The sequence below is a fragment of the Euprymna scolopes genome, chromosome 22 (assembly GCF_053919585.1).
Source record: "Euprymna scolopes isolate OS-2025 chromosome 22, ASM5391958v1, whole genome shotgun sequence".
NCBI lineage: Eukaryota > Metazoa > Mollusca > Cephalopoda > Sepiida > Sepiolidae > Euprymna > Euprymna scolopes.
Window position 1 is genome coordinate 53,202,255 of NC_136503.1, and position 13,640 is coordinate 53,215,894.

Consider the following 13,640-nt stretch of genomic DNA (forward strand, 5'->3'; position numbering starts at 1 on the left):
ATCTTTTTAAAAAAATTTGTTCACCACCTTAAATTAAAGGAATCATCTTTTTAAAAACATTTGTTCACCACCTTAAATTAAAGGAATCATCTTTTTAAAAACATTTGTTCACCACCTTAAATTAAAGGAATCATCTTTTTAAAAATATTTGTTCATCACCTTAAATTAAAGGAATCATCTTTTTAAAAATATTTGTTCATCACCTTACATTAAAGGAATCATCTTTTTAAAAATAATTGTTCATCACCTTAAATTAAAGGAATCATCTTTTTAAAAATATTTGTTCACCACCTTAAATTAAAGGAATCATCTTTTTAAAAATATTTGTTCATCACCTTAAATTAAAGGAATCATCTTTTTAAAAATAATTGTTCACCACCTTAAATTAAAGGAATCATCTTTTTAAAAATAATTGTTCACCACCTTAAATTAAAGGAATCATCTTTTTAAAAATAATTGTTCACCACCTTAAATTAAAGGAATCATCTTTTTAAAAACATTTGTTCACCACCTTAAATTAAAGGAATCATCTTTTTAAAAATAATTGTTCACCACCTTAAATTAAAGGAATCATCTTTTTAAAAACATTTGTTCACCACCTTAAATTAAAGGAATCATCTTTTTAAAAATATTTGTTCACCACCTTAAATTAAAGGAATCATCTTTTTAAAAACATTTGTTCACCACCTTAAATTAAAGGAATCATCTTTTTAAAAACATTTGTTCACCACCTTAAATTAAAGGAATCATCTTTTTAAAAACATTTGTTCACCACCTTAAATTAAAGGAATCATCTTTTTAAAAACATTTGTTCACCACCTTAAATTAAAGGAATCATCTTTTTAAAAACATTTGTTCACCACCTTAAATTAAAGGAATCATCTTTTTAAAAATATTTGTTCATCACCTTAAATTAAAGGAATCATCTTTTTAAAAATATTTGTTCATCACCTTACATTAAAGGAATCATCTTTTTAAAAATAATTGTTCATCACCTTAAATTAAAGGAATCATCTTTTTAAAAATATTTGTTCACCACCTTAAATTAAAGGAATCATCTTTTTAAAAATATTTGTTCACCACCTTAAATTAAAGGAATCATCTTTTTAAAAATATTTGTTCACCACCTTAAATTAAAGGAATCATCTTTTTAAAAATATTTGTTCACCACCTTAAATTAAAGGAATCATCTTTTTAAAAATATTTGTTAACCACCTTAAATTAAAGGAATCATCTTTTTAAAAATAATTGTTCATCACCTTAAATTAAAGGAATCATCTTTTTAAAAACATTTGTTCACCACCTTAAATTAAAGGAATCATCTTTTTAAAAACATTTGTTCACCACCTTAAATTAAAGGAATCATCTTTTTAAAAATAATTGTTCATCACCTTAAATTAAAGGAATCATCTTTTTAAAAACATTTGTTCACCACCTTAAATTAAAGGAATCATCTTTTTAAAAATAATTGTTCATCACCTTAAATTAAAGGAATCATCTTTTTAAAAACATTTGTTCATCACCTTAAATTAAAGGAATCATCTTTTTAAAAATAATTGTTCATCACCTTAAATTAAAGGAATCATCTTTTTAAAAACATTTGTTCACCACCTTAAATTAAAGGAATCATCTTTTTAAAAACATTTGTTCACCACCTTAAATTAAAGGAATCATCTTTTTAAAAACATTTGTTCACCACCTTAAATTAAAGGAATCATCTTTTTAAAAATATTTGTTCATCACCTTAAATTAAGGGAATCATCTTTTTAAAAACATTTGTTCACCACCTTAAATTAAAGGAATCATCTTTTTAAAAATATTTGTTCACCACCTTAAATTAAAGGAATCATCTTTTTAAAAATATTTGTTCACCACCTTAAATTAAAGGAATCATCTTTTTAAAAATATTTGTTCACCACCTTAAATTAAAGGAATCATCTTTTTAAAAATATTTGTTCACCACCTTAAATTAAAGGAATCATCTTTTTAAAAATATTTGTTCACCACCTTAAATTAAAGGAATCATCTTTTTAAAAATATTTGTTCACCACCTTAAATTAAAGGAATCATCTTTTTAAAAATAATTGTTCATCACCTTAAATTAAAGGAATCATCTTTTTAAAAACATTTGTTCACCACCTTAAATTAAAGGAATCATCTTTTTAAAAATAATTGTTCATCACCTTAAATTAAAGGAATCATCTTTTTAAAAACATTTGTTCATCACCTTAAATTAAAGGAATCATCTTTTTAAAAATAATTGTTCGTCACCTTAAATTAAAGGAATCATCTTTTTAAAAACATTTGTTCACCACCTTAAATTAAAGGAATCATCTTTTTAAAAACATTTGTTCACCACCTTAAATTAAAGGAATCATCTTTTTAAAAACATTTTTCACCACCTTAAATTAAAGGAATCATCTTTTTAAAAATATTTGTTCATCACCTTAAATTAAGGGAATCATCTTTTTAAAAACATTTGTTCACCACCTTAAATTAAAGGAATCATCTTTTTAAAAATATTTGTTCACCACCTTAAATTAAAGGAATCATCTTTTTAAAAATATTTGTTCATCACCTTAAATTAAAGGAATCATCTTTTTAAAAATAATTGTTCATCACCTTAAATTAAAGGAATCATCTTTTTAAAAATATTTGTTCACCACCTTAAATTAAAGGAATCATCTTTTTAAAAATATTTGTTCACCACCTTAAATTAAAGGAATCATCTTTTTAAAAATATTTGTTCACCACCTTAAATTAAAGGAATCATCTTTTTAAAAATATTTGTTCACCACCTTAAATTAAAGGAATCATCTTTTTAAAAATATTTGTTCACCACCTTAAATTAAAGGAATCATCTTTTTAAAAATATTTGTTCACCACCTTAAATTAAAGGAATCATCTTTTTAAAAATATTTGTTCACCACCTTAAATTAAAGGAATCATCTTTTTAAAGCTAGTTGTTCATCACCTTAAATTAAAGGAATCATCTTTTTAAAAATATTTGTTCACCACCTTAAATTAAAGGAATCATCTTTTTAAAAATATTTGTTCACCACCTTAAATTAAAGGAATCATCTTTTTAAAAATATTTGTTCACCACCTTAAATTAAAGGAATCATCTTTTTAAAAATAATTGTTCATCACCTTAAATTAAAGGAATCATCTTTTTAAAAATATTTGTTCACCACCTTAAATTAAAGGAATCATCTTTTTAAAAATAATTGTTAACCACCTTAAATTAAAGGAATCATCTTTTTAAAAATAATTGTTCACCACCTTAAATTAAAGGAATCATCTTTTTAAAAACATTTGTTCACCACCTTAAATTAAAGGAATCATCTTTTTAAAAATATTTGTTCATCACCTTAAATTAAAGGAATCATCTTTTTAAAAATAATTGTTCACCACCTTAAATTAAAGGAATCATCTTTTTAAAAATAATTGTTCACCACCTTAAATTAAAGGAATCATCTTTTTAAAAATATTTGTTAACCACCTTAAATTAAAGGAATCATCTTTTTAAAAATATTTGTTCACCACCTTAAATTAAAGGAATCATCTTTTTAAAAATAATTGTTAACCACCTTAAATTAAAGGAATCATCTTTTTAAAAATAATTGTTCACCACCTTAAATTAAAGGAATCATCTTTTTAAAAACATTTGTTCACCACCTTAAATTAAAGGAATCATCTTTTTAAAAACATTTGTTCACCACCTTAAATTAAAGGAATCATCTTTTTAAAAATATTTGTTCACCACCTTAAATTAAAGGAATCATCTTTTTAAAAATAATTGTTCACCACCTTAAATTAAAGGAATCATCTTTTTAAAAATATTTGTTCATCACCTTAAATTAAAGGAATCATCTTTTTAAAAATATTTGTTCACCACCTTAAATTAAAGGAATCATCTTTTTAAAAATAATTGTTCATCACCTTAAATTAAAGGAATCATCTTTTTAAAAATATTTGTTCACCACCTTAAATTAAAGGAATCATCTTTTTAAAAATAATTGTTAACCACCTTAAATTAAAGGAATCATCTTTTTAAAAACATTTGTTCACCACCTTAAATTAAAGGAATCATCTTTTTAAAAACATTTGTTCACCACCTTAAATTAAAGGAATCATCTTTTTAAAAATATTTGTTCATCACCTTAAATTAAAGGAATCATCTTTTTAAAAATAATTGTTCACCACCTTAAATTAAAGGAATCATCTTTTTAAAAATATTTGTTCACCACCTTAAATTAAAGGAATCATCTTTTTAAAAATAATTGTTCACCACCTTAAATTAAAGGAATCATCTTTTTAAAAACATTTGTTCACCACCTTAAATTAAAGGAATCATCTTTTTAAAAATATTTGTTCACCACCTTAAATTAAAGGAATCATCTTTTTAAAAATAATTGTTCACCACCTTAAATTAAAGGAATCATCTTTTTAAAAATATTTGTTCACCACCTTAAATTAAAGGAATCATCTTTTTAAAAATAATTGTTCACCACCTTAAATTAAAGGAATCATCTTTTTAAAAATAATTGTTCATCACCTTAAATTAAAGGAATCATCTTTTTAAAAATAATTGTTAACCACCTTAAATTAAAGGAATCCTCTTTTTAAAATATTTGTTCACCACCTTAAATTAAAGGAATCATCTTTTTAAAAATAATTGTTAACCACCTTAAATTAAAGGAATCATCTTTTTAAAAATAATTGTTCATCACCTTAAATTAAAGGAATCATCTTTTTAAAAATAATTGTTCATCACCTTAAATTAAAGGAATCATCTTTTTAAAAATAATTGTTAACCACCTTAAATTAAAGGAATCATCTTTTTAAAAATAATTGTTAACCACCTTAAATTAAAGGAATCATCTTTTTAAAAATAATTGTTCATCACCTTAAATTAAAGGAATCATCTTTTTAAAAATAATTGTTAACCACCTTAAATTAAAGGAATCATCTTTTTAAAAATATTTGTTCATCACCTTAAATTAAAGGAATCATCTTTTTAAAAATAATTGTTCACCACCTTAAATTAAAGGAATCATCTTTTTAAAAATAATTGTTCACCACCTTAAATTAAAGGAATCATCTTTTTAAAAATAATTGTTCACCACCTTAAATTAAAGGAATCATCTTTTTAAAAACATTTGTTCACCACCTTAAATTAAAGGAATCATCTTTTTAAAAATAATTGTCCATCACCTTAAATTAAAGGAATCATCTTTTTAAAAATATTTGTTCACCACCTTAAATTAAAGGAATCATCTTTTTAAAAATATTTGTTCACCACCTTAAATTAAAGGAATCATCTTTTTAAAAATAATTGTTCACCACCTTAAATTAAAGGAATCATCTTTTTAAAACTAATTGTTCATCACCTTAAATTAAAGGAATCATCTTTTTAAAAACATTTGTTCACCACCTTAAATTAAAGGAATCATCTTTTTAAAAATAATTGTTAACCACCTTAAATTAAAGGAATCATCTTTTTAAAAATAATTGTTCATCACCTTAAATTAAAGGAATCATCTTTTTAAAAATAATTGTTCACCACCTTAAATTAAAGGAATCATCTTTTCAAAAATAATTGTCCATCACCTTAAATTAAAGGAATCATCTTTTTAAAAATATTTGTTCACCACCTTAAATTAAAGGAATCATCTTTTTAAAAATAATTGTTCACCACCTTAAATTAAAGGAATCATCTTTTTAAAAATATTTGTTCACCACCTTAAATTAAAGGAATCATCTTTTTAAAAATAATTGTTCACCACCTTAAATTAAAGGAATCATCTTTTTAAAAATAATTGTTCATCACCTTAAATTAAAGGAATCATCTTTTTAAAAATAATTGTTAACCACCTTAAATTAAAGGAATCCTCTTTTTAAAATATTTGTTCACCACCTTAAATTAAAGGAATCATCTTTTTAAAAATAATTGTTAACCACCTTAAATTAAAGGAATCATCTTTTTAAAAATAATTGTTCATCACCTTAAATTAAAGGAATCATCTTTTTAAAAATAATTGTTCATCACCTTAAATTAAAGGAATCATCTTTTTAAAAATAATTGTTAACCACCTTAAATTAAAGGAATCATCTTTTTAAAAATAATTGTTAACCACCTTAAATTAAAGGAATCATCTTTTTAAAAATAATTGTTCATCACCTTAAATTAAAGGAATCATCTTTTTAAAAATAATTGTTAACCACCTTAAATTAAAGGAATCATCTTTTTAAAAATATTTGTTCATCACCTTAAATTAAAGGAATCATCTTTTTAAAAATAATTGTTCACCACCTTAAATTAAAGGAATCATCTTTTTAAAAATAATTGTTAACCACCTTAAATTAAAGGAATCATCTTTTTAAAAATAATTGTTCATCACCTTAAATTAAAGGAATCATCTTTTTAAAAATATTTGTTCACCACCTTAAATTAAAGGAATCATTTTTTTAAAACTAATTGTTCATCACCTTAAATTAAAGGAATCAATTTTTTTTTAAATAATTGTTCATCACCTTAAATTAAAGGAATAATTTTTTTAAACTAATTGTTCATCACCTTAAATTAAAGGAATCATCTTTTTAAAAATAATTGTTAATCACCTTAAATAAAAGGAATCATCTTTTTATAACTAGTTGTCCATCACCTTAAATTAAAGGAATCATCTTTTTAAAAATAATTGTTCACCACCTTAAATTAAAGGAATCATCTTTTTAAAAATAATTGTTCACCACCTTAAATTAAAGGAATCATCTTTTTAAAAATAATTGTTCACCACCTTAAATTAAAGGAATCATCTTTTTAAAAACATTTGTTCACCACCTTAAATTAAAGGAATCATCTTTTTAAAAATAATTGTCCATCACCTTAAATTAAAGGAATCATCTTTTTAAAAATATTTGTTCACCACCTTAAATTAAAGGAATCATCTTTTTAAAAATATTTGTTCACCACCTTAAATTAAAGGAATCATCTTTTTAAAAATAATTGTTCACCACCTTAAATTAAAGGAATCATCTTTTTAAAACTAATTGTTCATCACCTTAAATTAAAGGAATCATCTTTTTAAAAACATTTGTTCACCACCTTAAATTAAAGGAATCATCTTTTTAAAAATAATTGTTAACCACCTTAAATTAAAGGAATCATCTTTTTAAAAATAATTGTTCATCACCTTAAATTAAAGGAATCATCTTTTTAAAACTAATTGTTCACCACCTTAAATTAAAGTAATTATCTTTTTAAAAATAATTGTTCACCATCTTAAATTAAACGAATAATCTTTTGGACATTATTTTATTTCAGAGAGAAAATCTTTTTATTATAAAATATAAATTAATCTGTATATTAGAATAATATTGTGCCATAAAAAACTGGTGAGATTTTCATAAAAATTCGATGACTAGTTATTATATTAAGCTGCTCTGAGAGAGAGAAAGAGAGAGAGAGAGAGAGAGATAGAGAGAGACCCCCCACACACATCAGTGTATTCCAAGCAAAACATAACCTCTTCAGCGAAAGTAAAAGTACACTTATGAAGTATTCACAGGCGCATAATTTCCTTGTAGAATTGAAATCTTACAAAGACATTTATCCATTAGTTAATTACAATGAATAATATTCAGGTCTAATTGCCATTCTGCTTAAAAGAATGATGACAAGTATTTCTGTATTAAAATACAAAATATAATTGTACTAGCAGTGAGACCCGACGTTGCCAAGAATTTTGTTTTTTATTACATTTTTACCCCAAACAAGGCACATTGCCACTTTGATGTAGGGGGTTACTATCAGGGCCATAAGCTACAAGAGTACTATGTAGGGAATTGGGCAGCAAGATGTTGGTTCATGTAACACTTGAACTTCTGCATGTCAATACAGTTGGGGAAGCAGGGACCCGGAAGGGAATTCCAGAGTTTAACGGTTCTGAGGAAGAAACTACTGGAGTAAAAGGCTCTCTTACATCTAGGGATCTCTACTGTGAAGAGGTGGGATTTAGCTGCTTGTCAGGTTTGTCGGGGGTATTTACGTCGAGGGGGTACAAATGAGAATCAAAGAATGTCCCACAGCATACTTTTATTGTCATCGAGATCAGTAAAATTGCACATTTTTCAAGCAAAGCAACTTATTGCCTGCTCTAGCTAGGGACACACTGTGGTGTATTGAGAAAAACATCACATTATTTCTTGCAGTGACAGTCTATAATAAATTATAGTCTACATTGCACTGTAGAGAACCTACTGTTGATTTTATAAAATTAGTTTATATAATGGCTTGAATTAAGGTTTAAAATGAAAAAATCAAGTATCATGGTTTAATTGTGTTCTAAGCAGAAACATTCATTTTGAACGCGGCCTTGATTAATCAAAGACAAAACAAATCAGTCCACAACCATAATTTTTTATTTCATTTTTATTTTGGCAAATGCCTATATTTTACCTTTCCGTCTTACACACGTTTTGCAAACTATAATAGAAAATATAGTCTTTGGTTAAATAAGTTGCTCTTGAGAGACACTCATAATTTAAAATAAAAAACAATATAAAAAACAACAGGCACACTATTTCAAAGCAAAAATTCTTTCTTTATGGAATTACATCCTTTGGATTTCCTTTTTCTTTTAGTCTTAAGAAAACAGATAATTGTTCGAGTTATATTAGGGTAATTTAATTAAAAAATTATAAAATTTAGAAGAAAAAATCTTATTATCTACAATTTGGAGTTTATCTGTTTAGAATTACTACTATGTGTTATAGAGTACATAGTTGTCTAGTGTTTGAATTATTTGCATCGTAGTTATGGGGAAATCATGACAGCAATTAGCTTGTCTGTTTTGTAACTTTCCAAATTGTATTTTTCTATTCAGCCGCACAATAATATCTAACAGTTTATAACCAGTGCTGGCAATAGTTTCACAGACATTTTAAATTTTTATCGAGGTGTTATCTGGTTTGGAGTTTTGAATCAAAATATGATGATTTCAGTTCTATCTCTTGATTCTAAAATAGTCGCTTGAGAATTTCCTCACGTTGTGTCAAATATTTTTTTGTGGATGGGGAGAGGAGATTTTCCTGATTATCATCTTTAACCTAATTTTTTTGCGAGTGATATTTTGAAAATTACAACGTGACATCATAGACATGCATTATGTTCTACACATTTCCTTACAGAAATCGCTCCAGACAAGGCATGAAGCCACGTGACGTAAGGAGCTAAAACAAAAAAAATTGTAACTTCAAGGTCAAAAGCCAGTCAATTAGAAGTGTGATATGAATAGATTCCGAAACAGAAAGCAGTAAATCTTCCCTCTTTGTTGGAAACATCGCTCATAGAATATAATGACTAAGAGACAAAATAAGAGAAGCTGGCGTTTCTATATAATCTTGTAGCAATGAAAATTTCCTTAGCTGGGTCAAGATTTATTAGATACAATGATAGTAGGTATTCGTTAAAGCAATTACTTACCCAGAATCCCAGCAATAGGAATAGATGAATTCGTGGCAAAAGTTATAAATGCCCTCATAGCCACATTGGTCCGACACTGGCTATCGCTGACCAACAAACACAATTCATGGTTTGGAAGGACTTCGCGGTCAGCATTTACCCAATCCACTGCCACTTCAGCACCTGTAAATCACAATGAGAATCATATTAGAAAAATAGATAAAGATGAGGGCAGAGGGAGAGAGAGATGCGGGGAGAGGGAGAAAGATGAGAAGAAAATGAGGAGGGGATAGGGAGAGATTTGAGGGGAGAAGGCGAGAGATGAGGATAGAGTGGAAGAGATGGGGACAGGGGGAGAGAGGTTAGAAATAGGGAAAGGAGAGAGAAGAGGAAAAGAGACAAGAGAAGAGGGACAGAGATGAGGGGAAAGGGCAGAAATTAGAGGAGAGAGAGAGAGGGGAGGAATACAGAGAGCTGAGGGAAGAAGACAAGAGATGATGAGAGAGTGAAAAAGATAGGGGAGAACGAGAGAGATTGGAGATTAGGAAAGTAATAAAGGGAGAAGGAAAGAGATGAGGGGTGAGAGAAAGAGATGAGGAGAGAGGGAAACGGATAGGAAGAAAGAAAAACAGAGGAGTAACACAAATATAATTAGTCGATATGCAAAAACATCACTAAAATAGCTCAAACACAAGCATCACTTTCTTCTGGATATAATTGTATTTCTTTTTGTTGTTTCTCATTTTTTAATATTATTTTTACAACGTTTTGCCTCATGTAATCACCTCCCTCCATGTGCCTTTCGTCGAACTCGGAAATATTTATGTCAAACTCGGGAATCTGTAGAGAATTTTGAATAGAACACTTTATTTAATCCACGGAGAAAATCCAGGAGAACTTGCTCTCTTTCTATCAGTCATGACAAAATAAAAATCTTTAATAATTCAGTATTTTGTATTCTGAGTATCGCCTGCACTGAAGATTGAACCTTCCACCTCCTGAAGACTGTCTTTTTGAATTGATTATTTCTTAGTACTTATATCTATTACACCACAGATCATTATATGCATGTGTGTATATATGCATGTCCAGAGTATGTGTACGGCATAATCACATTGACACACGGTTTTCGTCAGATCACCAAACTTAAGCAAAGATGCACCTGGTCAGTATCAGATGGGTGACTATTTGGAAATAGCAAGTGCTGTATGTGTTTTCCGCTTATTCCGGCATTGTTTTAAGTCATCCTGAAATTTCTACTTGCCACTGGTATTTAACAGTGCCGACCCAGGTGTGGGTAGAAATTGCGCAACTCATGCCACAAAAATTTCACACATGAATCACAGCATCAGCAGCAATGTTTCGTGAATTTCATTGAAATCATGTCCAAACTATAACTATGTAATTCGTTGGCAGGACTGAAGAGCCATATGCGAGCCCATCAGGGGACGGCAACTATACAGCGAGACATGATGGAGTATGCAAGTACCTCCACTGGATCATCTGTAAAAAATTAAACATCCAGTGTAGCAGCAAGTCCTGGGAACACCAACCTGAAAAAACAGTTGGAAATGATTTATATACCATACATTACGACCATGTTATCCCTACAGCCACCTACCTTGAAAATGCTGCTGTGAAACCTGACATAGTTATATGCAATAAGTCAGAGAGAGTTGCAACCTTGATTGTAGTGAGTGTTCCTAATGATGGCGGTCTTAACAGAGCTGAAAGAGAGAAACAGACCAAATACCAAGGTCTCATGTATGATATGAAAAGAAACTGGAACCTAAAGGGGATATCGTTCATACCAGTTATCATAGGTGCCACAGGACTTATGAAGAAGAACCTGAAGTCCTACCTAACTAATATTCCTGGTGAACCAAGTGCAAAAGAGATTCAGACAATTGCACTTAAGGGAACAGCGAGGATACTAAAAAGAGCTCTCGGTTGGTTTCAATAAAAAAAGCGGGGCAATGTTGGCAGCTGGTTTGGCTGCCCCATACCCGGCATTACAATCTTCAAAGGAAGAAAAATTTTTTAAAAATTTAAAAAAAGTCATTAAATGAAAAGTGAAACTCATCTGACAAGATGTTGCAGTCATCATGCCCACACTATTATCCCTTTCTGGATTTTTTCTCACCATTCACGGTCAAAGACTTGGTTAGAATGAGGTCCGGCTGTTTTGAGATCTTAAGGGAGGTGATTGGATTCTCTACACCAGTATCTCAAGACACAGACATCTATATATGTCATGATTTGGGGGTAGGGATACAAAATTTTATTATCACAATTTTAAAGAGAAGACATGTCTTTTTTAATATTCATAATTGAGAGCGAGAGAGAGAGCGAGCGAGAGAGAGAGAGAGAGAGATTATCAGTCTACCGGTTTCGCCCTCACCTGCCAAGAGCTGCATTAAGGGATTTTTATTAAATGGGGAAAATAAAATAAAAACGAGGGGAACTATATACATTTAAAATAAAATCAGTATTAACATATATCTATACACAACAGCGGAATATCTGAGAAGCTAATCACATTTAAACCTAAGAGACACTCCCTCTGTTTACAAAGGAAGGGTAGTTTTAAACGAATATATATATATATATATATATATATATATATATATATATATATATATATATATATATATATAGAGAGAGAGAGAGAGAGAGAGAGAGAGAGAGAGTTGTATAGAAATTTGCAGGTTTGTATCTGGTGACACATTAAAATTACTGGAAGAAATGCACCTTCAGTCTTCGTTTAGATATGGATCTAAAAGAAGAAAAACTCTGATATACAATCTGCACCGATTATATTATTTGTTTCGTTATCGAACACTTCTAATTTCTATCTTCGGTCAGTGAAGTATAAACCATTCTAGACTTAGTTTTAATTTTTGTCTCACTTTAGAGTGCCGCTTTCTAGAAGCTGGATTTTCATCAATATCAAAAACTGGTCTTGTGACTCACTTTTTCCTCGTGGAAAGTTGAATAAATAAGAACACATTATTCATTGTTTTTATTTTGTTTCACACAATACTGGACTTTTGGGGCTTGTAAACTTTCATTATAACTATATGCATATAGCCATGCGCGCTATGTTACTTCTTCATCTTTAAAAAAGGTCTATCCTAATTTTATTTATAACTGCCTGCAATTTTCCTTATTTTCCATCTGTGCCTAAAACAAAACAAAAATTCCATGAGCAAAGTTTCTTTCCTTGAACTGTACGTCTGTGAAAGTCGTCCTTTTAAATAATTAAACTCTATCATACAACACCTGCTGTTATCTAATGGTCACCCATCTGGTACTAGCTAGGTTGAACGTAGCTTGACTTTAGTGATCTGTAAACGCCATTGCACTTTATTGCTATTGCATACTCCAACAAGACATTGGTGTGACCTTTTCAGGTCATCGCAGCTCACGTGGCAACTTTAAACTTCGTTAATTGTATTTCGAATTATCATGTAGGTGCGTGGGTAGAAAGATTCTAGACTCATGTACAAACACCTGTAATTCTCAAATAGTCACCCATCTGGTACTGGCCAGAATCAACATCGCTTATTTTCGGTGATCCAATAGGAACTGATGTGTTACCATGATTATGCTGTATAGCGTTGAGTTAAATCGGTTTTGGTGTCGAGTTACGTTTTTTTTTTTTTACACTAATTCTTTGGGATAGTAATCAACATAACATGTCCAAGAGTTTATTTTGTTTTATTTTTAATCCTCATAATCGTTTTCTGTCACTTTCCTATCCCTCCTCCTCCTCCTCCTCCAATCATAACACCCTCACTATTCATAATTATGGCATGAAAATAACAACTAGCTTAAAAAACAAAAAGAAAAGAAAGTTATTTCCTACGAACATCTCCCTTACTCCATTCTTTATTTTTAATTAAAAGAAAAAGTTGATTGGCACAATAATTATAAACTCATTATTTTAAGAAGAAAAAAAAATTGTAAGCCTCAGAGATGACCTGAAGCTCCAGACGAAATATGATTAAAATCCATAGAATTTTGGAGAGTTACTCTTGAATTTGATGTCACCGACTTCGGCTGTGAAAATTAGGATATAATAAAAAGATGAAGAAATGCTACCCATTATTAGTTTTTTTTTTCAAAATTGCCTCTTAATTTCATTATTAATTACTTGACTGCATTAGGTTTT

General features: G+C 28.5%; 1 protein-coding gene across 1 annotated transcript in view; it reads right to left on the reverse strand.

Annotated features, from left to right (window-relative positions):
• LOC145243442 (uncharacterized) overlaps positions 1–13,640 on the reverse strand; it is a 1,410,572-nt gene that overhangs the window by 745,905 nt on the left and 651,027 nt on the right. The window contains exon 5 of the mRNA XM_080106334.1: positions 9,488–9,649. Within this exon, the coding sequence (XP_079962460.1) occupies positions 9,488–9,649 (162 nt within the window). The remainder of the gene's footprint in view (positions 1–9,487; positions 9,650–13,640) is intronic.